At 39.8% G+C, this 23,652-nt stretch overlaps 1 protein-coding gene across 2 annotated transcripts in view; it reads right to left on the reverse strand.

Annotated features, from left to right (window-relative positions):
- abca3b (ATP-binding cassette, sub-family A (ABC1), member 3b) overlaps positions 1-22,136 on the reverse strand; it is a 31,047-nt gene extending 8,911 nt beyond the window's left edge. The window contains exons 1-20 of one of the 2 annotated variants that reach the window (XM_084925917.1): positions 21,845-22,136; positions 20,768-20,866; positions 18,571-18,814; positions 14,385-14,512; positions 12,224-12,389; positions 11,205-11,464; positions 11,000-11,116; positions 9,735-9,855; positions 7,852-8,025; positions 7,551-7,732; positions 6,232-6,378; positions 5,913-6,042; positions 5,655-5,809; positions 5,108-5,263; positions 4,781-4,991; positions 4,428-4,578; positions 3,728-3,826; positions 1,862-2,060; positions 1,469-1,775; positions 1,111-1,384 (exon numbers count right to left, since the gene is read on the reverse strand). In XM_084925917.1, coding sequence (XP_084782043.1) covers positions 1,111-1,384; positions 1,469-1,775; positions 1,862-2,060; positions 3,728-3,826; positions 4,428-4,578; positions 4,781-4,991; positions 5,108-5,263; positions 5,655-5,809; positions 5,913-6,042; positions 6,232-6,378; positions 7,551-7,732; positions 7,852-8,025; positions 9,735-9,855; positions 11,000-11,116; positions 11,205-11,464; positions 12,224-12,389; positions 14,385-14,512; positions 18,571-18,814; positions 20,768-20,821 — 3,275 coding nt within the window. In that variant the 5' untranslated portion in view covers positions 20,822-20,866; positions 21,845-22,136. Of the gene's footprint in view, positions 1-1,110; positions 1,385-1,468; positions 1,776-1,861; positions 2,061-3,727; positions 3,827-4,427; positions 4,579-4,780; positions 4,992-5,107; positions 5,264-5,654; positions 5,810-5,912; positions 6,043-6,231; positions 6,379-7,550; positions 7,733-7,851; positions 8,026-9,734; positions 9,856-10,999; positions 11,117-11,204; positions 11,465-12,223; positions 12,390-14,384; positions 14,513-18,570; positions 18,815-20,767; positions 20,867-21,475; positions 21,768-21,844 lie in introns of those variants that run through there. The other variant, XM_084925918.1, reaches the window with a different exon arrangement.
- Positions 22,137-23,652: the final 1,516 nt, after the last annotated feature.

The following is a 23,652-nucleotide window of genomic DNA, read 5'->3' on the forward strand; positions in this document are numbered from 1 at the left end:
TTTGGGTTTTTTTTTTTTTTTAGAAAAATCTAAAATTCTGATTCAAGGAAAGCCCTAGGTGTACGCATCACATACAAAAATGACTAAATTGAGAAAATCTAACTTATATTGTCTAATTTCTGTGATTTTTAAGTTGCTTGGAACTGTGCTCTTAAACTAACTTCTATTAATTAGTCTGAATGTTTGAAGTTTTTGAGACTGAGCAAATACTATGGCTGGAGGGGGGAACTGATCCAGCATAGAATTGAAAATTTTTAATTAAAAATAAAAATTAAAATACTATGAGCAACAAGGTTCATCTCATGCACCAACATCCAGAGCAGAGGAAACATTAAATTGGCTCAACTGAAAAACCAGCCAACACTACGTCCTAATTCAGAGCCAGCTACTGGCTCAGTCCCACAAGTCAAAATAGGAAAGCAACCTCCTTGCATCTCCAAAAAAAGAAGAAAAAATGGTGGCTGCGTGGTGATTATATAGAGTTTTTTGTTTTTCACATTTTGTGATCGATTGCAAATTGTGGCGACTAAATGGTTGCCTTTAGCTGTTCACTCATGATTGTACAGGTCGCCTGTGGCAGGAGGCAAAATTACTGCAGTCTGACTTGGACTGACTGCGTTCACTCTCAGGGAGATTGTCGAAGTGTTGCAAATAATCGTTCTAAATCTGCAAACAGATTGCCAGCATGTTGTCATCTTTGTCAATAAGCACAACTCGAGGGGACTCGACTCATTAGACTTGCTGAAGCACGACTGTAATAGTTAAATGGGAATTCCTGTCTATGTATACAGCAACAGATATGTGATTTTCAACAATTTATGACAGTTAATTGCTGTATTAATAGAAACAGAGTGCATGTAATGACCAAATCAAACACTGATGGAAGACTGACTTCAGATATCGTCAAAAGTTGAACTTTTTTATCTTAATCTGCAGTTGAAAAAAATGTGAAAAATCGCAATATGTGTTATTGTGATGCTTCGGATTAACAAAATATTAGAAATCACAATAATATTGAATCCTAAAGGAAGTATTGTGATAATATCGCATCATGGGATATCTGCTGATTCCCACTGCTAGCAAATACTACCCCATCCTTTCTCTACTCACTCTGAGAGCTGGTTCTGAGCACTCTCAGACAGGTTGCGTGGCATGGGATAATTGCCTGCCTGGATGGAAGCGTTCGGCCCTGCTAGAAGTTTGAACAGGGCATTGTCCACCATCATGAGTGCTGTGGCAGGTGTGTGGTAGCCCTCGTTGTTAAAGTAGGCTGTAGCTTCTGCGAAGTGGTTGCTGCTACCTCGAAAAACAGCGCCCACCACGCAGTGCTCGTTAAAGCTGCCTCCTTCTTCGTCCGCCTGAGTTAGGATGTAATCGTTGAAGTCTACAGGGAGAACGAAGGCTTACGATCAGTAAATACCAAAAGTGAGCAGCAACACCAAGCATTTGTCCTACTCGTTACGCTTACCAGTAGCATTGGTAAGTTCGCCAAGCTGGGCAGAGAGCTGGGAACCGTATACGCTTGCCCAGGCAGAAGCCAGGGGTCCCGCCCCAGACTGCAGAGAAACGGGAACCCTGGTGGGACCATAGCGACTGAGTCCCAGACTCAGTTTCGGAGCGTCATTATGACTGGGAAGGGTGCGTGCCACAAATAAAGCCACAACAGTGAAGACAAGAGGGACCAGGAACTGAGCCACCATCACCTTCCAGTTTCTCCAGCTGTACAGCGCCCTCTTTAGGAACATGGCATAGAACTGCTGCAGGTGTAGTCTGACCTGTTACAGGAGAAAATGGGAGCTTCAATCAGCAGAGCAAATTCGCTAAAAAGACGCTGAGCATCGCTTTTATTCCTCTGTCTTACCCCGGTGTTCAGCTTAATGTTGGAGCAGTCTTCTGAGATGAGTGTCCCGCTGTCTGTGAAGTCAGTGACATCAGTCAAGCCGCTGATGCTGCTGGCATCATCCATGGTCCAGTCATGAGAGCGTCTCTCATGTTGGTACTGCAGGGCTGGCAGCTGGATCGCCTGGATATCCAAACTAGAGTCCACCAGCTTTCCAACTCTGGAAACACAAATAAATCTCATTTTATCCACTGAAAAAAAAAAACACCATTGGTTTTATAGCTGACACAAAAAATAAAAATAAAATTTAGATAGTTTAGATAGTTTAACATTAAATAGTCAACTGTTGATGATAGAAACGTGAGGAGAGAAGAATCTATTCAATCTGTAACATTTTAATTCATTTCAGCACAGACAGCAGGGAAAAAATATTTCTGGGCCTATTTATAATTCAATAATCAATGAGAGGCTCACAGAGTGCCTTTGTGAGCGTACAGTCTAGTTTTATATTCTTAATACGCCACTTATCTGTGAAATGTACTTTCACAAGTAAGAAAAAAAATAAAAAACACAGAAGTTAAATTTTAAAGCTTTTCAACTCAACATCATTATACCTCCTAAACACCCAGCACAACAAATTAGCAACAAAATGTCATATTTAGATCTCAGGAAAACACTATTAAAAGGTGATTTATTTGTTGTGAATAATTATAGTTTGATAAAAATTAATTGGCAGCATTGTGTAATGGAGTTATTACACTCAGCTGTAAAATATGAATGAAAGAAAGAAGCTAAACGACCAAACGCTCCAACAGCAGCTTTTCTTTGGTGCAACGTGTCAATGGCCAGAACACGCTGCTGGATTCTCAGTATGAATCATAAATAATGAGGCCTGAACAGCAGCAAATACAAATGTTAAACTCGTGCCAGCTGAAGTAGCACAGCGTAAGCCTTCCGCAGTGGACGCGGTCTTGTGATCGTTGCCACAGATACGCATATTAAATCCAAGGGGAAGAAAAAATAACTGAATAAGGCGGCTGGGACTGCAGTGTATCAGGAAAAGAGTTGGGTTTGCAAGAAAATTTTTTAATATTTTATTTCTATCAAAGGTGGCGTCTAAAGTTCCACAAATTCCAAAAACGATTTTCAGTAAAGCGTAAAAGATTCAGGCACTGAACACCTTATACCTACGACTAGAAGCAACTATAACCTTTTCTATCACGTCCATACTGTTTTATATACTAGAAGACATTTAGTCTTACACTGCTGCTTGTGATTGTAACACTATCTTACGTTACGTAAAAGAAGGAGGAAAGGTCTGCACACCGTTTGGCTCCAAGTGATACCTGACTGATGACGACACTATATAGAGAAATATCATTGTCACGCTTCGATCCATAGTGTCCTTTAACCCATTTTTGCAACAGCATACTCTGTTTTAGATTACATTGGAAGCTGATGACAGGGAAGGAGCCGTGTGTTGTGGAAGGAGGTTCTGATAGCATTCATTTTTTCTGTGCAGGCTCAACTCCTACTGTTGAAAACGTCCGGAAGAAAACCACTTCCTTCTCCAAAATTCACTGAATCTTCACAGACTTTAGAGCAAACATTTGATAGCAAACATAATGTCCTCCATGTGATCCGAGTCAGTTGAACTTAATTAAACCTACTACTTAAGTACGCTCTGAACCAGTTTTATCCCCATCTTCACTAAAATTCTCCCCAGAAAATATTTTATTGCCTTTGTGATCCTTCATTAAAGTCATTTTAAAGCTTTTAATTTTACAAAAATGTATTTTTACAGATCAGAGACTAATTTTCTGTGATACCCGAGAGAAAAGTGACTTTAAGGGAGAGAAAAACTGTCACTTGTCCTATATTTCCTACCTGAGGAAAACCTCTTCCATAGTAGTTACTGAAGCACCATAGCTGGCGATGCCCAGCTCCTCTCTGTTCATCTCCAGCTCAGCAAACAGCAATTCAAACCTGATAGAAAGCAACAAAGAGTCTGATTATAAAATTAAAAAAACAAAACAAAACACAGAGCCAAAATTGCTGCTACCTTTATTTAATATAATCATGTCACCAGTAGTCAAGTGAAAATGAGTTACATTTTTAATGAAGCTGGCTTGAGTTATTAAATACATTCACTGATTCAATTTGTGGTATTGTATAATCTGTTGACCCATTTCTAACAGTTCACAGTAATATTTCTGTGCTTTTCCCTCACTCCATTTTTTTCTTTGTTCTTTTCCTTCCCCATACATACATAATCGTCTGCAATAAAAAGACATGTGAGAGCAGAACAATTTCCTAAATAACTACATTTTATTGCGCATAATGTGTTAAAATACTACAGTTTATTACATCTTTTATTATATGACTATTTTATTATTCAGTTGCTGTTTTTCTTTGTATGCTTGAATGAAATAACTCCAATGTCCCTGTATGTCTAACCCCGAGTCTTTCAGTTTTTTCAGTCTAATACTAGTTGTTCATTTCACCCGGTGTGACTTCTAGCCTGTTGTCTTTCTTACAAAGAGGTCAGTCCACACGCTGTGTTTTTGTGCGTATGATCAATGCTCACCTGCTGGTGCTTTCTTTGGGAAGAATATAAGAGAGCTCAGCTCCAGCGCTGCTCTCCAGAGTGGCATTGGGAACATACATGTGAACAAGGCGGGTGATCTCGGACACGTTACAAAGAGCATCCTTGACGATCACCATGTGGTATCCGGCACCTGGTTAAAAATATTACATAAGACATTTACAGAATCAGTCCCAAGAATAGTTAAACTGCATGTGAGTTGGTCCACGTGCAGTATTTCTGTTGAAACAAAACAGCAAAATTTCAATGCATGCTTTTGTAATACCACCACTAGTCTAGGAAAGAAAAACTGCCTTTCAAGAATCCATCTGAGAGTACAGTATGGTTTCACTAACCATATTTATTCTTGAGAAAGAGTGGTGAGCCGCAGCACTGCAGCTCTCCTCCTGCCATGATGGCAATTCGATCACCGAGCAGGTCAGCCTCGTCCATAAAGTGTGTGGTGAGCAGGATGGTGCGGCCACGTTTCTCCCCTTGCAGAAGGTCCCAGGTGGCACGTCGTGCTGATGGATCCATACCTGATGTGGGCTCATCTAACATGACAACCTGCAGATGGGCAGAAAGGAAAAGAAGGTTTGCAGTAGTCCGCCCATACTTACACATTTTACTCAAATGACTCTAAATAATGTTCTTTGGTTGTTGTTGTTTTTTTAATTCCAGACCTTGGAGTCTCCAATGAGAGCAATCCCAATAGAAAGTTTTCTCTTCATGCCACCAGAGAGGGTCTTGGAACGAGCATGTCGCTTATCCTCGAGGTTTAAGATACGGATTATCCGGTCCACCTCATCTGGAATCTTGTCTTTGGAGTAGCCTTTCAGCTGGATATAAAGTAGACAACACAAATGGATCAGGTTGTCATCTGTTTTTTCTGCAGCTAATTTACGTTAATACAAACTGAGAGGCTGCGAGACAGCAGGAAAGTGCAGAAAATGGAGAAGTTCACTTGCTACTCAACTCATACAAAGTTTTTGTGCGAGGAAAAAGACAAAAACATGGTTAAAAAAAAGGTAATAAAAGTACAATAAAAACATGCTTTGTGCTGCTTTTAATGTTTTTAATAAACAAAACCAATTAAACTCACTTTAATGGAATCAGTGTGAACACCTCGTACTATAATGTGTATAACAGCAAGTGGAAACATTAAGCTATAGTGGATGTGTAGTACATAGAGATGTATTTTTACATAAAAGTGCATAAGTGTGTAAATACCTGTGCATAGAACAGCAGGTGCTCTCGTACTGTAAGGTTATCAAACAATACATCGTGCTGGGGACAAAGTCCCAGGCTGCGTCGGATCAGAGCCATGTCCTGACAGATGTCGTAACCACTGATATAAGCCCTGCCGCTGGTGGGAGGAAACAGGCCTGAAACATGAAGGAAGGTAGTTCAATTTTTTTATTTAGGGGGCATGTTTAATGTGTGTGTGTGTATTTATTGCTTGTTTACATGTGCATTTAGGCGTCTAACCTGTTAGCATAGACAATGTTGTGGTCTTCCCAGCACCATTGTGTCCTAGCAGGACTGTGATCTGTCCTTCGAACATGTTCACTGTAAGGTCTCGTACGGCCTGACGTGTCTTGTTGCCCACTTTGAATTCCTGTTAAAACGCGTGACATGAGCAGAAATGGAATGCATGAAGCGTAACCTTCTTGTCCATTTACCTTTTAGTAGTAACACTGAGTACTATGGTGGAGTTATTAGTGGCCTTTCTTTTCCACTGGGGCATCTGCAGCGTACGCTAAAGTGGTCATGGTTACTCTCTGGATCATAGTGTTTTGCTGCTCACCTTAGCGAGGTGTTTAATCTTTATCCCAGACACGAGTCCAGCAGGTTCTTCTTCTATAAACTCTCCTTTCATGGCCTTTTCAGCATCCTCTTCTTCTTCCTTCTCATTTACCAAAGCCATGCGAGGGGTGCTGCACCAGTATGAAGGCTGCAGAGGAAGACAGTCAGGGAAGACAAGGGGAGTAAACCAGCATTTCTTTCAAAACTTTTACCCCAAATTTTCACTATTCATTTCCAGTATATCTAACGGTATAATTTTACTAGGAGAACATCAAATATAGCATCCTATATTAACCACACGGTGTGTGTGTAATATAGCACCGTATATTACACACACAGTGTGTTCTGACTTATCACTGAATCAGGTAATCATCCACTGACGTAAGGAAGGAAGAGGAACACAATCATTCACTTAATCACAAGAAAGAGAGATCGAGCCAACATTATTATTGTTCATGTACACTCTGCATGAAGAGATTGTTTCCCAGCCAAACCACCTCCTGATTCACTTCCTAAAGACCGGAGTCAAACCTCCCCTTTCTACGGAGCAGAAACACCATCTGACACCCACTCACACAATGGACATGGAGGAAAGTGCGTCAACATCTAATCCACACCCTTCTGGCAGTCCCTTAAATTCCTGACAACTGGGAAAAAGGTTAGCAGGAGTTTATTTTTGTGTAGGCGCGCATGTCTATAAAGGCACGCCATTTCGTGATCGCTCATAGCTGTTATATAGATAAACCTTATTTGTTTTGGCTCTAGATACTCAGACATTTCCTGTTATTCTAACTAGCTGAACCCAAGGCTTCCTCTGGTCGATATGTTGAGACCTCTAGTTTGGAAACTCTTCTGCCCCCGTATGTGACAACCACTTTCACTGAGAGCAGCTTCATTTTATCAGAGAAAAGCTCTTGGATATAACAGATCTCAACAATGGCCACTGACACTCCCTAGTGCTGCCTAACGCCACCCACCTGCAGACTTTGGTAGCATGAAAATACCTATTTAACTTGGCAGAGCTCACAGGAAGGAAAGTACTAAGGTGAATGTGTTAATGAGCACAGCGTGAAATGTAATAAATGAGTCAAATTACGCTGAACTTGCAAAAACAAAATGATCGGCATCGTGTTTGCATTGGACTACATTTGTTGCAGTGTTTCTTTCAAGTTTGAAATACTACTTGGTATTAATGCTGCCAATAAAGGAGAGACAGAAAAGTTTCATAATTTTGGCTCGCAAATAGCCATTCATGCTTATATCCCCTCATCTATTCATCGTTTACTGTCACATCATCAGTAACGCCTTTTTAAAACATACCAGTAAAAAGAAGTACGATGGTAAAGGCACGCCATACTCTCCAGGAAACACCGCCTCCATGTACCAGGCCACCATCCCGTACAGCACAGCATCGAAAAGCAGCAAGCACAGAACCTGGGCCATGGAGAAATCATCGTCCACCGTAACAGCGTCAAACAGGTTTGACCACTGGATTCCTGTACCTGAGGAGCAAGGCACGGACAAAATTAACCTATATTAATATTAAAATTCCATGTTTTCAAAGCTGTGCACAAATAATCGCAAATTTTGGGAATGCCACATTGCCGCATCAAAGTCTCACCTTTGCCTTCAAACATTCCTATAAGCTGTGCGCCCATGGCCATGGCCACATTGGAGATAAGGCAAGCTGACACTTTCTGGGAATGGCTCAGTAAGTCGTAGCGCGGCCACAGGAACAAATAAGGCAAATAGCTGAGAAAATAGATGAAGCCCCCCGCTGCTGCCGCCACATTGGCTAAGAACACACAGAAGAGAAAGAAACAGACTCAACAGTCATCTTAAAAAATATATATATATGGCTTTGACAACTAAAAACAGTCAGCTATACAGTCCACTCATGAGTTACCCAAGAGGTACACTGCAAAATGCTACCTGATAAACTCAAACAGACACACGTAGACAAGAGCTGACGGAGAAAATAACTGAGAGAAGAACTACGTTTGCTGAGAAACCCATTTCTCTGATAGGCAGACGAGCCTGAGTGCAGCTACAAGAAAGCATTAAGGAGGACAAAAGAGAGACGAGCAAAATGGGGAAGAAAGCAGAGCAGAGTAATGCGCTTCCATTTGTAGGCAGCCTGACAGACCTCATCAAAAACCACTTGTTACAGACAATGTGACATTTTGAGCCTGCTTGGAACATGCATTTACAAAGTACCATCATCTATTCTTAAAAACCACATCACTGGGTATGTGCACACGGCTGCGCGTACAAAGACAGCGAGGGGAGAAAAACAGCCCATCTTTGTTGTTGTTGTTTTTTTTAAAAATTGCCGTGTAGGTCACTCAAGGATCCTTTTTTTTCTTGCCAATTTTCTGCAAAAGCCTCGTCTCCCCCTTCTTCCTCTACCGCCTCCAAGTCAACACTTAGAACCAAAACCCTTGAACCCAGCTGGGGTTCAATATATAATGATTTCATTGTCTAGGGTCAGAAGGAAAACAACATGACAGAGTTATTTTTATTTTGGGATTTTTTTAGTTCAATGAGATTAGTTTTAATGATTTTAATAAGGTTGTCAAATGTTACAATTAGAGCATTGTTCAGAGAGAAAAGGCAGGGCACCTTTTCATGTTCAAGCACCAAATGAAAACTGTCAGGGCAGGTGACTAAGCACATCATATTCATTACTCAGAGCAGAAACCCAGTACATCTGAATGTGAGAGAAAGTCAAAACATCAGTGTAAACAACTAAATGGAGGTTTTTAAGGTGTTTCCTTCAATTAAAAGCCTAGGCATTACCGTCATAGAGTTCATGTTTCTTATGAGAGCAAGTGGAAATTTAAAAAAAAATCAAAGTAAAAACAAGCAAATAAGTGCTCTTTGAAAATACTGCAAGACACTGAAGCAGAGAAGCATTTGGAGCTCAAGCTACTTCACTGTAGAAAGCTGAAAGAGGAGGCTGCTAGTCTGAATGAGGAGCTTTGAATGAGGAAGAGAGCAAAGGAAAGGGATCATGGGAAAGGAGAGATTTAAATAGTTTCCTTTATTGGGGAGGTTGTCCAGGCCAAGCAGGCGAGCTTGAATTTCACTCGACTGAAGATGGAAAGAACTGAAAGTGACTTGCTCTTTTTTAAAAGGGAACACAACACTTCTGATCACCAAGAAACGGCAAAAACAAACTAAAAATCATTAAATATTAAGTGCTATACTCAACCGCTAAAGAAATCCAATTATTCTGTGCAAATCAACAAATAAAACATAGCTTTCTTTTTTACTGCTGTGTGCATTCTGCAGACAAAGTTAAAGGAACAAAGCAGAAACTTTGGTCTCAGAGACACACCGTGCATTTCAGGAAATTAAGTGAAAAGTTCTTTCTCGCACATACATTACAAAGCAAGACAGCAGCAGTCAAAAAGAGACATTATTATTATTATTATTATTATTATTATTATTATTATTATTATATTATCATTTAGAAATGAGTGGAGTGACAGAAACACACACCTCGTGAGAAGAAGGCACTGATCATGAAGCTGAAATTGATAGTGGCCACGGTGAAGACGAGCAGGAAGACGAAGACCAGCGTGGGGTCACTGCTGGTCAGCACCGCTCCGTTGGGGCTCACCTAAAATACGAGATTGGGTCTGAGTAATCACAACATTTATAATCTTTAAACCGAGGGTGTCAAACATAGGCCAGCCAAAGGGTCCCATCCAGCCTAATAGCTGTTTCACAGCTTTTTGGGCTGGAGGGCATCATTTATGGGCTTTTTACTGTATTTTCTACCAGGAAGCAATGTGTCCTGTGTAAGCATAGATCAGCTGTGTCACTTTTACAGCCTTTTGCAGCCTTTCAACTTATAAATGTTTTTATAGGTTATTCTGTATTGGCTTTAGTGGAAAAGCCCACTTGAGATTTAATTGGGATGTATGAGCCTGTTAACTAAAATGAGTTTGATCCCCTTTAAAGAATCAGCTCAGTGCATGTGGGCTGCCTTTTCATTTTTGTGAATTGTTTGCCATTTCTCTTTACATCAGACACCGATTGTTTTTTTATGACCTGTTATTGCTTATGATGGGGCACTTACTGCCATGACATCACAGCATATTGCGTGAGTTTCAGCTAAAGGCCTTTACATAAGCGTACTTTCACGGGCAAATTTGCAGCATTTTATTTTTTCTGATCAAGTTCGGTTTTTACGCTTTTTTCCATGGAAATAAAGAGATCTGACCAATCAGACCACTGTATATGGGAACAAGTGTGCTCATAGCTCAAAATGCAAAGCAGCACTCAATATACAAATAGTAAAATAATGCTATTTTACCTCAGACACCCAGATGCTCCTCCAGGTCAGACATTATTTTTCTGATTTCTCAGATGTGGTTACAACTCTGCCAACAAGACCTCAAACTGCCCCACTGACATGCTGAAATATGCATGAAAGTGGCTGTGATACAACTCCTGGATCAAACCATGAAATTCTCCCTGCTCCTGGCATCTCTTGAGAACTGGATGAACTCAGAATCTCCATTTCTTCCATTTATTTATTTATTTTTGTTTAGAAACATCAGGACAAGCTCATCATCGCCTGAAGCTGACACTTTCGGCGTTTATATACGTTACACTAAAAAATTCTGAATTTCATGTCATTTTTTGACAACCTTCTTACCTTTAGTCTGGTATGTGTACCATGGTTTCTTTTGCTATGCTAAAGGCATCACAGGCGGGAATGTGCAGTAAGCAAAGACAGTTTTTTAACACTGGCTCACCTGGATACAGAGGAGCAGAGTAACAAAAAACACTGAAATGGAGAGGAAGAGTAAAAACATGAGGAACCAAGCGCTCCAATGGAGCCAGTTGCTGAGACCCATCATCCTCATGTACTCCTAGAATGCACAAAAAAAAAAGCACAGGTTAAAAGAGTCTGGCAATTTTATTACTCCTCCAGCTCATACAGAGGCTCGCAAAACATACCTTGAGCTTCCTTTCTTTTTCCTGCACCACAGCTCGTACTATGTTGAGGGAGGTGTAGGTGAAGCTTAGCACCAGTAGTAAGGGCAGCTGGTTCTGAATAGCCAGGATGAAGACGTCATATTTAAAAGCAGGGTAGGGGAACCGTGACATGACCACTCTGATAGGACGCAGCAGGTGCGAGGCAGCGGTTCTGTTGTAAGAGTGCATAATGGCTCGGTCCACTGCATGCTGCACTGCCAGAAAGCCTTCTCTGTAATAACCTTAAAATAAGAAAATAAGCAGCAGCATTTAATAGAATATATTAACACCACCATTACACCATCAGTAATCAGCGATTATGAAATGACTCAGTGGGCTTTTAAGCCCACTTAAAATGTGACCTGCTCCACAAGGTCAAAGCTTTCCAACCTCCTTCTAGAAGCTGACATGAGAATGGACAAGCAGCCTTGAGTAACAAACTTGAAGCTGCAATCACAAGTTATTATGCACGTGGAGGCTGGAAATCCATATTCATGTGACTCTAAATTATAAAAGCATGTCACTTTTATTATGCTGTCAGAAGGGCTTTGGATTATACCTCCTCTTTCTATTTTAGCTGCAAACAATTTTTAAGGACAAAAACATTTTAAGGAGAAATAAAAGGCTGCTGGGACACACTGGAAAATGCATCCTCCATTGTTACTGTATCATTTAAACCAGCTGACGGGCAAATGTGAAAATGAGATTAACAGCAACTCATGCCTCCTGAAGGGTTCTTAACGCCTTGAAAATGCCCCATAAGTGATTGGTGGGCACACTGTACCCTGCCAAAAACTAGATAACGCCGATTATGCTGAGCATGTGCAGGGGTATGGTTGCCATGGAAATGTAGCCTGATCAGGCAGGGCTGTCTCTCCACTCAAAGTCGAAGAATTAAGAGCTTTTTATCAGGCATAATCTCTAAGTAGAAAAATAAATACCTACTATTTTAGGTGTCATTTAAAAATAACATTGCATTTTAAAACAATAGGAATTCTCACCAGGTGTCCCCCCTTCCTTGTAGTGCTTCTCTCTTGGTCCTGGCAGTTGAAAAAGGGGAAATAGACTGTGTGTGTGCCAGTCTAAGTCATTGTTGGGGTTCAGCTCAGACTTTTCCGAGATCGGGGCGTTGCGTGGCGAAAAAGTAAAGCGCAAGTGGTAGCTCACCTGCATGTCAGAGCGCAAAAAGAGAACAGACGTTAATGAAGAGTAGAGTGATACGCTAAGCAATACACTCAAGTCGTGCAGTGAATTTAACAACTGTAGCACCTCCAGTGGTTTTGTCCTTAACAATTTTTCCATTTTCAAGTAATATATAGACATTGAGAGATTTCTGTCTGTACTGGTTATTTAATGTCCTTCTGAAAACGACTTGTAGTGGCTTAGCAAACGCCTGACTTTTCACATTCAAAATAATCCGAAGTCCACAGAGCAGTGTTGTTACTGAGATAAAGCGCTATTAATTTGAAGTAATAAACACATACAGTATCCATGATTTCAAACTAAACTTGAACAGGGATTACAAAGATTAACTAAGGATTGTCTGAAATCAAAAGCAGCGCAAGTAGAGGCCAATATCTGAGGAGGAGATCTGTGAGGTCGAAGATTGTGTATTCCCGTTTCAGCCACCCCACTCCAGGTAGCATCACCTGCCTTTATGTCCTCTCGACACCAATTTCAACCACTAGATGGGGCAGACTCAAACTAAGTAATATTAGAAACTGATCTATGTTAAACATAATCATCTTTGGCTCCTACACTCTCATATTTCAGGCATGCTTCCAAAATAAAATGACTGGGTGTGCATCTGAATTTAGTGAGGATGATCTCTGCCTATACAGCTTACTGGGGCTAGCCTTGGAAAAACCCAGGCTTTCAAACGATGTTTTTATTGATATACACTGAGGGGTCAAAACTATCCTAATTTAGGAGTGCTTTCTTTTCAAAATGAAATGCATATAGAGCTTTTGTACATTAAAGAAAGATAAAAACTAAGGCGAAGCTATGACAGATGTGTGTTTACAGTGCAGTGTGTCTGTTCGCCTGTCCCCAAGTTACCATCCACCCATCTGTCCATGTGTTAGGCTACATCACCATGATAAGGTATTTTTTGAAACAGAAATTTTTCTAAGTTCCTCCATCGACATGAAAACGCAAAAAAAAAAAAAGAAAGAACTATCTCACGCGATTCTCAAAAGTGGCAATATAACCGTAACCATGAGGAAATGTTGGCCAATCAGAAGCACAGAAACAATGACATGGCACAGTCTGACATGAGAAAAAGACATAAAAACATACACTTTTAATGTTGCAAGTCAAAGTCTCAGTTTTTCTTCTCTGCACGTAAATACAGAAACACAGCTTTTGAAAATGTTTATCCTGGCTTAACTTTTTCAAAAGCTCCATTTTCAGTGATCTGAAACGTCGTTTATGTCTTTATTACTCACAGACGATGCTTACCAAAATACCTGTGAACATGTGGATGTAGCTGTCGTTTCTTGCAAAGAAATGAAAGAATAGGTGACATCTACGAGTGCCTTCCTTTAGCCTAACAGTTCACTGCTTTGATTGTGAATCCCATTATACAAAGAAAGAGAAAACCGCCAGTAAAAGGTGAGCATTAAAGAGATGTGCATGTCTCACGCTTCCTTTTGTCACCTGTATTTTTTTAAGGTTTAATCTGGCAAGCTGTACTGAACTGATGTGGCTGACACACAGGGAGACAGGCACAGAGGAAGCGTAATCCGGTACGACTGAAGAGACATTTTGTTCTTAAATGATTCACCCTAAAATGTAGGAGTACGTCTCTTGAAGGCTTTACAGTGAGCGATGTGAAGCTTTCAAGCCTTTTAAGCCTGTCAGGCTTTTTCATCAGAGTCAGCTGAAGCTTTTCCTACCGTGCATCAGACTGCGTGAACCTCTAAATGCATCTTTCCACCATCAGGTTTTTCCTGCTGCACAGGAGCATGAGTTTCATGTCAACCTTCACTATAAAAACTAAAGGTTGTTTGGTCAGACTTTTCAACTACCACCTCTCAACAGGTAAGGCAAATGAATGAATTTCAGGAAGATAAATGTGCCTTAACAGGTACTGCAGGTAAAACACTGTAAAAACAAAGTAATCTTCTGGAATTGTCTGTCAGTGTGTACGCAGCATTTTACCTGTTGGGGCAGGGGCTCATCATCATGCGTGAAGTGATGCTCAAAAACTACAGCAGCCAGCACATTTCTTGATTGAGGGTCATTCCTCACAAAGTTCTCAAACTGCTCCTCTGTCTCAAAACCACGCACTGTAACAGGGACAAATACACACACACAGACGAAGAACATTAGATGAATTGTGTTTTGGTATTCATCTCATGCACACAGGTGTTTTCACGCCTGTCTCGCTCCTTGACTTTGCAGCTTGCCTTTCTTGCCGACAGGCATGAAATTGCTCACGATGCGGACAGCATACCAAATTCTGTCACAAATATTATTAATAGAACTGATCAGTCCCCCAGAAGACAAGTGTGCACTGGAATATGCTTCTTTTTTGGGGGGGGACACAGATGACAGATCACTTTAAAGAAATTGGAGCAACATGTGGGGTTCAAAACACAAAAAAAGATGTCACAGCACCATAAATAAGACTATACCACCTTTTCTTATGTAGTTTCACTGTTGATTAAATCTGTTTTATTGCTGAACTCTTTATTGCCCTTATCAAGCAAGCATGAAGGTATTCTGCGCCTGGCAAAGAGCGTCAGGATTACACACAGGTCTCGGGGTTAAATCTGGTTCATGATCATAAAATAAACACTTGCACAGAGATAAAGAGGAAGGGCAATCAGCCTGACATCCTTCACGCTCCTCAAATGGTTACCACTAGTATAACTCAGTAATTCCCATCTAGCAGCATTAGAAATGGATACATGGAAAGATTTTGGGTTAGCTCAGTTGTTATAGTGAAAAATCTGATTATTCGAAGCAAGTAGAGACAGTTTAAAGAGTAAGCGTTAGTTTAGGTTTAGATGTAGTATTTTTTTAAATGAATCAATAATTAGCCATGTAATAGCCATACTTGTTGGCTAACTTACACTAAACAGTAAAAACAAGTAGCTAAAGGTAATGGTTAGAGTTTGGAACAGTTAGCTGGTTAGTGCAAAGTAAGAGATAACAGCTGCTAGCGGTTATCTCTTAGGACAGCAGGTTTGTCAATTACCACTTGAAGTGAGAGTGCGAGCCATGACAGTGCAGCTGTGCTGATAGTTTACCACTTAATGGTCTTTGACAAAATTGTAACGTTTAGGAATTTGGGTTAACTAGCCCTTCAAATCCTCAGGTTTATTCTGGAGTTGAAGTTGAACTCTAATGGATAAATTATATATATATATATATATATATATATATATATATATATATATATATATATATATATATATATATATATATATATATATATCTTATTCTCTGCACCGCTTTTCACCCTCTGAAATGCTACTATCTAGCCCCCAAAAAGCCCAAAAAGTCTTGCTGTGATTGGTCAGTTTGTACAATGAAAACCAGGAAATATAGTCAACAAATATCCAGCATAGGTCTTCTCTAAATAGGACAGCACCATATTATATGATCTGCGATAATACCAGCAATATTTCTTACGTGATTTAAATGTGTCATATTGAGGTTGCAATAGCAATAGCTATGTTTATGTTCCCTAGTTCACAATAACAAGACAAGATAACAAGAGCCATGTGTCACCCTATGTTGAAGACTTAGTACCTAGTGCTGTGCGATCCTGCAGTTTTTGGTATCAATTCAATAACAAGTAAATACAAGGCCAGTACTGCAAGTATTCGGATCGATCCATATACCTCTTCCTAAAAAGGAAGCTACTTCAACAACCTCCAACAGAAAACAGTATTTATCCAGTAAAATATGCAAGGAAACTGTTCCAGTTAAAGGTGGAAACAACAAATGTGTTTCACCGCTGTGGCAAAAAACACACCATCGAGTACAATGCTAGCAGCTGGTGGTGTACAACCCAAAAGTAACCAATGACTCAACCAACCATCACAAGTTTCAATCCATATGTCAGGAAGAGCAAATGGTGGATTTAAATTAGTGATGCGGTTACATGGTTGAAAACCAGGGCTTTAAGCAGCTGTTTACAAAGATAAAACATCCCGGGAAGAGAATATTTTGCAGTTTTATTATGTGACAATATTGTGCATCTCCTCCAGAATTACAGGAGAACTCTTCCTAGGCTACTCTGTGCTTGCATTTGTCACTGGATATAATGCTGTGTGACTACTAATGCACTATAATCCTGTGGCTGCTGCTGCTGCTGGCACCTTGTTTCAATAGATTCACACTACAAATTTGGCAGTCTGTCATCAATGCTCACTGAAAAAGAAAGATGGAAAATTCCCTTTAATTACTTACAAAAGCTGCTGCCTGCATCAATAAAATTTGTCTAAATCATCGAATTTGCAATAATATTGCAAATTTTCTTGGAATATGCAGATATAATTTTGAGGCTATATCACCCACTGCTACTCCTAAGAGCAGTTCACTTTACCAGCATTAGAAAGACTTTCTGTAGTTTCTAGCAAACAGATTGTAACAATAGGATATTAACACGAACGAACACACGGGTATTTCCCTAATGACAGTAAGCCACCGCTTTTTCAGTTCCTCAGGTGCATAATATGATGTTTATGTGTCCATGGTGATGCTGAAATGTGAAAAGGCCAGATGTTCAGACTTAACTTGGCAGAAAGAACCTTTTTCTTTCTTCCTTTTATAGGAGGGTCTGCTTGGAGCATGAGAACATGAGACTGAAGGTAAAACAGTGTGTACGAGAGACAACCTCAATAACCCTGAAAACAGATCACTGAGGACATAAAGATGTTGGAATTGCATAGTTTCAAAAAACAGTGATTTAACTGATAAAGTAAGATTAGGTTTTATTAATTGTTGTCTCGAGTAAAACTGTTCACTTATGTGTTTAAAGCTTTAAAAGAAGTAGATTATCTGCAAATTTTAAAAAGGGAAGCATTATTCTTAAATGATGACAGGAAGGAAAAATAGTTTTGTAACACACCATTTCACAATAGTTTGGAAAATAAACAATTTCATGACCGGAGTCACAAATAATTCCATTATTTATCTCTAATTATTAATTAATGTGTTATCTGTTTAAAAGAATCCCTCATTTTAGGCACAACATTGTAGAATTACAGCAGGAAAAACAAAATATCAGTGATTCAGCCTTGATCACCCCCTCTTCACCTTCCCCTCTGAGTGCTAAGACTAGTTAAATTATTTATTAACAGCTGAGCTTAGATCTCAAATAGCTGTGTTCAGGGAAGCAGTTTCACAGATCTCTGGCTACCTGTGTATCTCTCCGCTCACCTCACACGGCAGCCATTTGCCCGTCGTGCCAATTGTCAGTCAAAATGAAAACAAATATGCAAAAAGCCTGTTTGTACACCTGTCTGTCAGGCTGTCTGCATGTTTATCTCAATAACTGGTCACGCAGGGCAGATGTGTGTTAGCGCCTGAGTTTTTAAAAAGACGTGTCCCCGGGGGAGCAGCCATGTGAGCTACAGTGTGTGTCCTTTTCATTTCCTTGTCTAAACTCTAAGCTGACACAGTTTGGTCGCGAGCAGGGTGTGGCCCTTCTGAGGATTGTTTCTGGAGGAACAAGTATTCCCAGGTTTGTCCTGAACTACAAATGGTGTCAGGGCTAAAGGGTTTGTTTTACTGGCAATAAATGTTCCCGCAAACATTTGTTTTTTTACTTCATCTGACAATAAACTGTACTAAAATAAATACTAAAGACAGAAACCTGTTAGTTAGGCTCACTATAAAGACTGGAATTATGGGAAAGACGCATTTTAATGTTTATAAGTCGGCTTTAGTTGTGAGGTGAGGGTAGATTTGATGCTCTTTTCCTGTTTTTAGTTCCACACAAAGCCAAACTAACATGCTGCATTCTGTAACCTTGTGTTTACCAGACAGACAGTGGAGTTGGTATTGATCTAATCTTCAGGAAGGCAGCAGGCACAAAAGCACGTTTCCCAAAATGTCAAACTATACCTTAATGAGACAAACAGGCTGATGGATGATCACATTCAGAAAGAGCTAAACACAAAGACGGACACGTGAATACCTTCGGATTCAAATCTAGATGTATTTTTACAAAAAATGCCTTTGATCATCTTTGGTGCCAATCAAATCTTCGCTGTTGACTGATCAATTGCAGATGGAATATATTTTCTGACCTACTTTTCACAGATCTACATTTGGATTAAAATTCCTTCTTAAACAAATCTTTACATGTTATACGACATTCGTTCCCCACCTGAGGATAGGAACAGGCTTCTTTGCACATCCTCTGCCACCTGACGCACCACGCTCGAGTTGCCGGGCACGTATGTCAGCTGTAAGTTTCTCCAATCTCTTGGTAGTGTTTCTACTGAGTAGCTCTCATAGATTGTAGCATTTGGGTAATCCTTGAAAGACACCTTCTGGCGCAATACAATGAGGATGCAGGAGAAGAGCAGGGGAAGAAGGATCTCCACCAGAGTTACAAGGATTTGTCGTTTCTGGGGAGCAGAGTGAGGGAGAGTATTAACACTGGTATCAAGTGCATACAGAAACACAAAGTATTGATCATTTGTAATAAAGGCAACACCTCTTGGGAAATAAATAAACTCTCCCTTAGGTCATCCAAAATGGAAAAATACTGTGACATTAACATGTACAACCGCTCTGCAAAAACCTCTCTATCATAATGCAAGCTACTAATCATTTTAGTCAGGATGGGGTTTGGGGCATCAGTTTATTCCCATTACCCTGTTATGGAGTGAAATGAGACAATTTCACAGACACTTAAAATAAAGCGTAATTTACGTGATAGACTCCACTTGCTGAGTGATTGAAGTACAAAGTGCATTGGACAGTTTCAGGACATTAATCTCAATCTCAATATTACACCCTCCCCTTTCAGCAATGAATCCAAATTGCTACTTAGGAGAATGAATGCAAGCACAGAGTAAAATATAGTCATGCAAAAAAGGAAATGTGAACCGTAGTGTCCCCTTACTGCTCCCATGGGTAGGAAGCAGCCAGATGCTGCTAATAAAATGTACTGGATTAACTGATCATCAGCAAGTATGATCACCTTTGTAACAACAGCAGTTTTGGCAGGTTGCTGGTGTGGCTGACAAAGAAAAAAGTCATATGTTGCAATGGCCTAGTCAAAGTCCTGACCTCAGCCTGACTGAAATGTTGTAGCAGGCTCTTTGAGAGAGCTGTGCATAAACAAACACCCACAAACCTCAATGAACTGAAGCAACATTGTAATGAATAGACTGAAATTTCTCCACAATGATGTGAGAGACTGATAAAGTCATACAGAAAATGATTACGTTGGGTTACTGCTGCTAAAAGAGGTTCTAAAAACTACTGAATCATGGTGTGTCCTTAGTTTCATGACTGCATATAGTTGTGTGAAATCTGTCTTGCTTACACAACTCGCTTGCTTACAAGTTTTAAAAGACTTAACTAGAAAATAATGTCAAAATCAACATGGGGATGATGACCACAAAATAAAAAACAGGATGAACCAGAAATGTATGGGCTTTTCTGTGGGCTTTAACAGGCCTAAGCTACTGTGTCTGTGAATTTCATTGTAAAAGTCAAATATGATAATATATGAGATTTTGTAAGACAGATTAAATTATATGGTGTGTCTGTGTTCTGCAAACGGAATCAAGGCAACAGCTGGAGCAGCAGGAGAAAGACAAATAGGTGATGGAGAAACAACCCTCAGAGCACACAAGGTACGCAGCGGAGAGCAAATGCCATTTCTCAATATGTGCAGGATTGTGAAATCATCAACTGGTATTAATGTTCAAAAGTGTGCAAGAGCTACAGAGCACAATGCACAAACAGAACCAATAGCCAACCAATACCAATAGCCTGTGCCAGTATAAATCAAGCACTCTGTATTGCAAAAATGATTTCCAGTCTTCTGTAAACTGACAGGTCTTGAATGTAATCACATGCTGTTCCCATAAACACAATAGAAAAATCCAGCTGTAATGATTTTTGTCTCATGATCCATGTTGCGACATTAAAGAAAAAAAACCTGAAATAACTAAAGATATACACCATGACTTCTCCCGAAGACAGCCATATAAGGCTAGGAAAACGCATGTGATAGCCACCGAAGACAGCCATATAAGGCTAGGAAAACGCATGTGATAGCCACCAATAAGCTGACCAGTCTAGAAACTGTACAAACATATTGTCTATTTCTGAGCTTAAACAGGCTTCAACCCACTGGGTAACATCTTAAGTTCATGAAACTAACTGTTAGTCAGTTTACTGTATTTATGAGCTTTCATATAGCTATCAATTCAGTGCTGTAAATCCAGGCGGCCCCTCTGTAAACACTGCTACTTCTGACAATACGCAATGGTGCTGCGAAGAATATCAGCACCTAAAAAGGACATAGAGGCAGGTTAGAAATGGTACACCTTCTTTTAACTCACCTGCTGAAGATAATTCTTCCACAGCAGTAGTCCAAATTGTTGCAAAATGGCCATTTTGAAGGGTACATAGGACACAGTTCAAGCTGCCTTCTGTCAGAGCTGGAGACAGAAAGAGAGCGAGTCAGGTTTTTATTCCAGATTTACCTAAAGCTTCTACTGAACTGTAATGACTTCTTTCTGAGTTTCTATTTAACAGCAGATTCGAAAAGAGAAGTGAAATTGAGCAATCATCAAAAGCATGATCTTTTAGTAATTTCTGAGAACCACGAGGAAAACCAAAACAAGACAAGTTAAAAGGAAATTCCACAAACTGTGATGGGTAATAAATATGAACAGCTATAATAAATATAAAATAGATGATAAGAGTCTAGAAATTTGTTCAGACACCAGAGGCACATGGGCAAAGAGGTGATAAGAAAAAAAAAAACCAGGTCATTTACATTTACATAAATAGTCAATGGAAATTCCCCAATAGGTTATTATAGGAGTAATAAGATCACAGACAGAGAGCTATTTGTGACAGCTCTAAAACACACACGAGAATGCGCACATCTGCAATACCACATTTACAAACACACACAGTCCAGAAAGCGCGATCGATAGACATGAACTCCTAAACCAGGATGTCCTCGGAGTCTCACAGTACACTTTTGTCCCATTGGAATCTTATTTCACAGCACAGCACGAATAAAACAGAATAAAACTGACCCTTCTGTGAAGAAACTGGGAACTTGTCTCATTGACTATAATAAGTCAGGGCTCAATTATCGCATTGACCTATTTCCTTATTAGTATTTTCTGGCAAACAATAACCACGCACAGGGAGTTAAAGACGTGGACCTCCTCGACATCGTCTCTGATTGGCCCATCCCGGGCCTTCTGGCTCTCCCGATTGGTCAATCTTCTTGTCAATCCTTAAAGGGCTCTGATGAATGCAAATAATGCAGCCGAGGGGGAAAAAAGACAGCAATTTCCTACATTTGAGGCACTGACTCATCGACACAGTTACATTTCACACTATTTAATAGTGCCATGTATATACCGAGATGCGTCTGTGACATAAATACGCTCAATTACCTCAAAAAGAAAGGTTTCTGCACAACAACTCCACGAACTGCGGTGTCCCTCTTCCTGTCGAGGTGAAAACAGTCCCTCCGTATCGTCTTAAACCGACAACAAAAGCATCTCTTCGGCTCTCTTTGCTTCGCCAGTGCTGTCGATACTCGGTAGCATTAGTGAAGCTATTCGCCGGCAGCCTAGTGCAGGTTTATATCCTCCGGAGTTTGCTGCTTGCTAGCGAGGCGATGACATTGCACCAGCTGCTGGATAAGCCCATGGATACATTGTATGTAAAATACAGCGAGAAACGTCAACAAAACATATCACGTGACCACACAGGGGTGTCACATGATCCCAATAACTGGGATCGACAGTCACCGCTGCGCATATAACACCAAATATAGATTAAATAATAGTTTTAAATATAGTTTTAGTTGGTATGAGGCTGTATAATGTGCTTATTGTTACTATTTCCTTGTTATTTATTCAGCTTTCTATCAAGACCACTAAACTTTTTTTTAAGTAATCCCTGATGAGATCATCTTCCGTCTTTAAGCACAAAGGCACCGCATTTACATTTATATGTCAGGCTTGAGGAGTACTGCTCCACTATTTTTTTTCTTTTCACAGAGTTGGGAAACTTGCAAAAACTGCATAAATAAATATAAAAGTCAGTTTAGGTTAAGATGACAAAAAAACAACAACAACAAAAACTTACTACCCAGATGGAGTAACTTCTCTTTTGTGTTGTTTATATAATGTCTGCTTCTTCTCCTTTTTTAATTCATGCTGATGAAATTATTTTGAGGTTACAGCTCACTGACTGAATGTTAAGCTCTGGAGAAGACAAAGATATCTGGAAATGTCTTGGGACCCTTTTTGAACTATTTGAAGATTTTGATCTAACAGAAATGTGTTTGTTTTGACCATGTAGTGTATCAAACAAGTGGAGCTATTTTCTTTCCTTTTATCTTTATTAAGTGTGTGTGTGTGTGTGTGTGTGTGTGTGTGTGTGTGTGTGTGTGTGTGTGTGTGTGCGCGCGCACGCAGGGGGCATCTTTTGTTTGCTTTTGTGTTTGTATATTTAGCATTAAAAATAATTCAACATACTGTTGGGAGGGACATATATGCTTCTGGTCAGCAGTTTCATACACACATCATGGATGTGAATGTCACTGAAAATTGGGGCTTTTCAGTTCTGTGAACTGTTTCTTTTCCAGGGTGGAATGATTATACGGAACTGTAACGATATACGGGAACTTTGTGCAAAAGTTGGAATTTATTTAGGATTTTCTCTAGTCCACAAAGAGCCAAAAGTATTCATAAAGGCTCAAATATATACACACTCAAATCTTTTAATAAATGGTGCTGAAGGTTATGAAATGTCTTTAAATGGATAAGGCCTATTAACTCCTTATAGTGATCATGATTGAATACAACTGGTAGTTTCTCTTTGCCAGCATAACAAGGATTTGTTTGACTGCTCTCACTGGATTGACCAACACTCAAAACAAAAGGAAAGTACAAAGAACTCAGTGAAGATCTAAGGAGATTGTAGATTTACACAATTTTCAAATGTCTGTTGGAGCCATTTCTAAACAACTGCAGATTCCAAGTTCAAATAATTGTACAAAAGTTATTTGGATGTGTCAAAAAAATTGCCAAGATCTGAAAGAATAACTAAAATGTCACCTGCAGATGTCAGGAAATTGGTTTGGATTTGCAGAAACCTCCCAGGAACAACCAAAGCTCAAGCCTGCCATGGACTGAGAAGCACCTGCTCCAAAATCGACACCATTGAGCTTGACTAAAATTTGTAGTTGCTC

This window comes from Perissodus microlepis, chromosome 4 (genome assembly GCF_051167445.1).
Source record: "Perissodus microlepis isolate ML-2025 ecotype Zambia chromosome 4, ASM5116744v1, whole genome shotgun sequence".
Lineage (NCBI taxonomy): Eukaryota > Metazoa > Chordata > Actinopteri > Cichliformes > Cichlidae > Perissodus > Perissodus microlepis.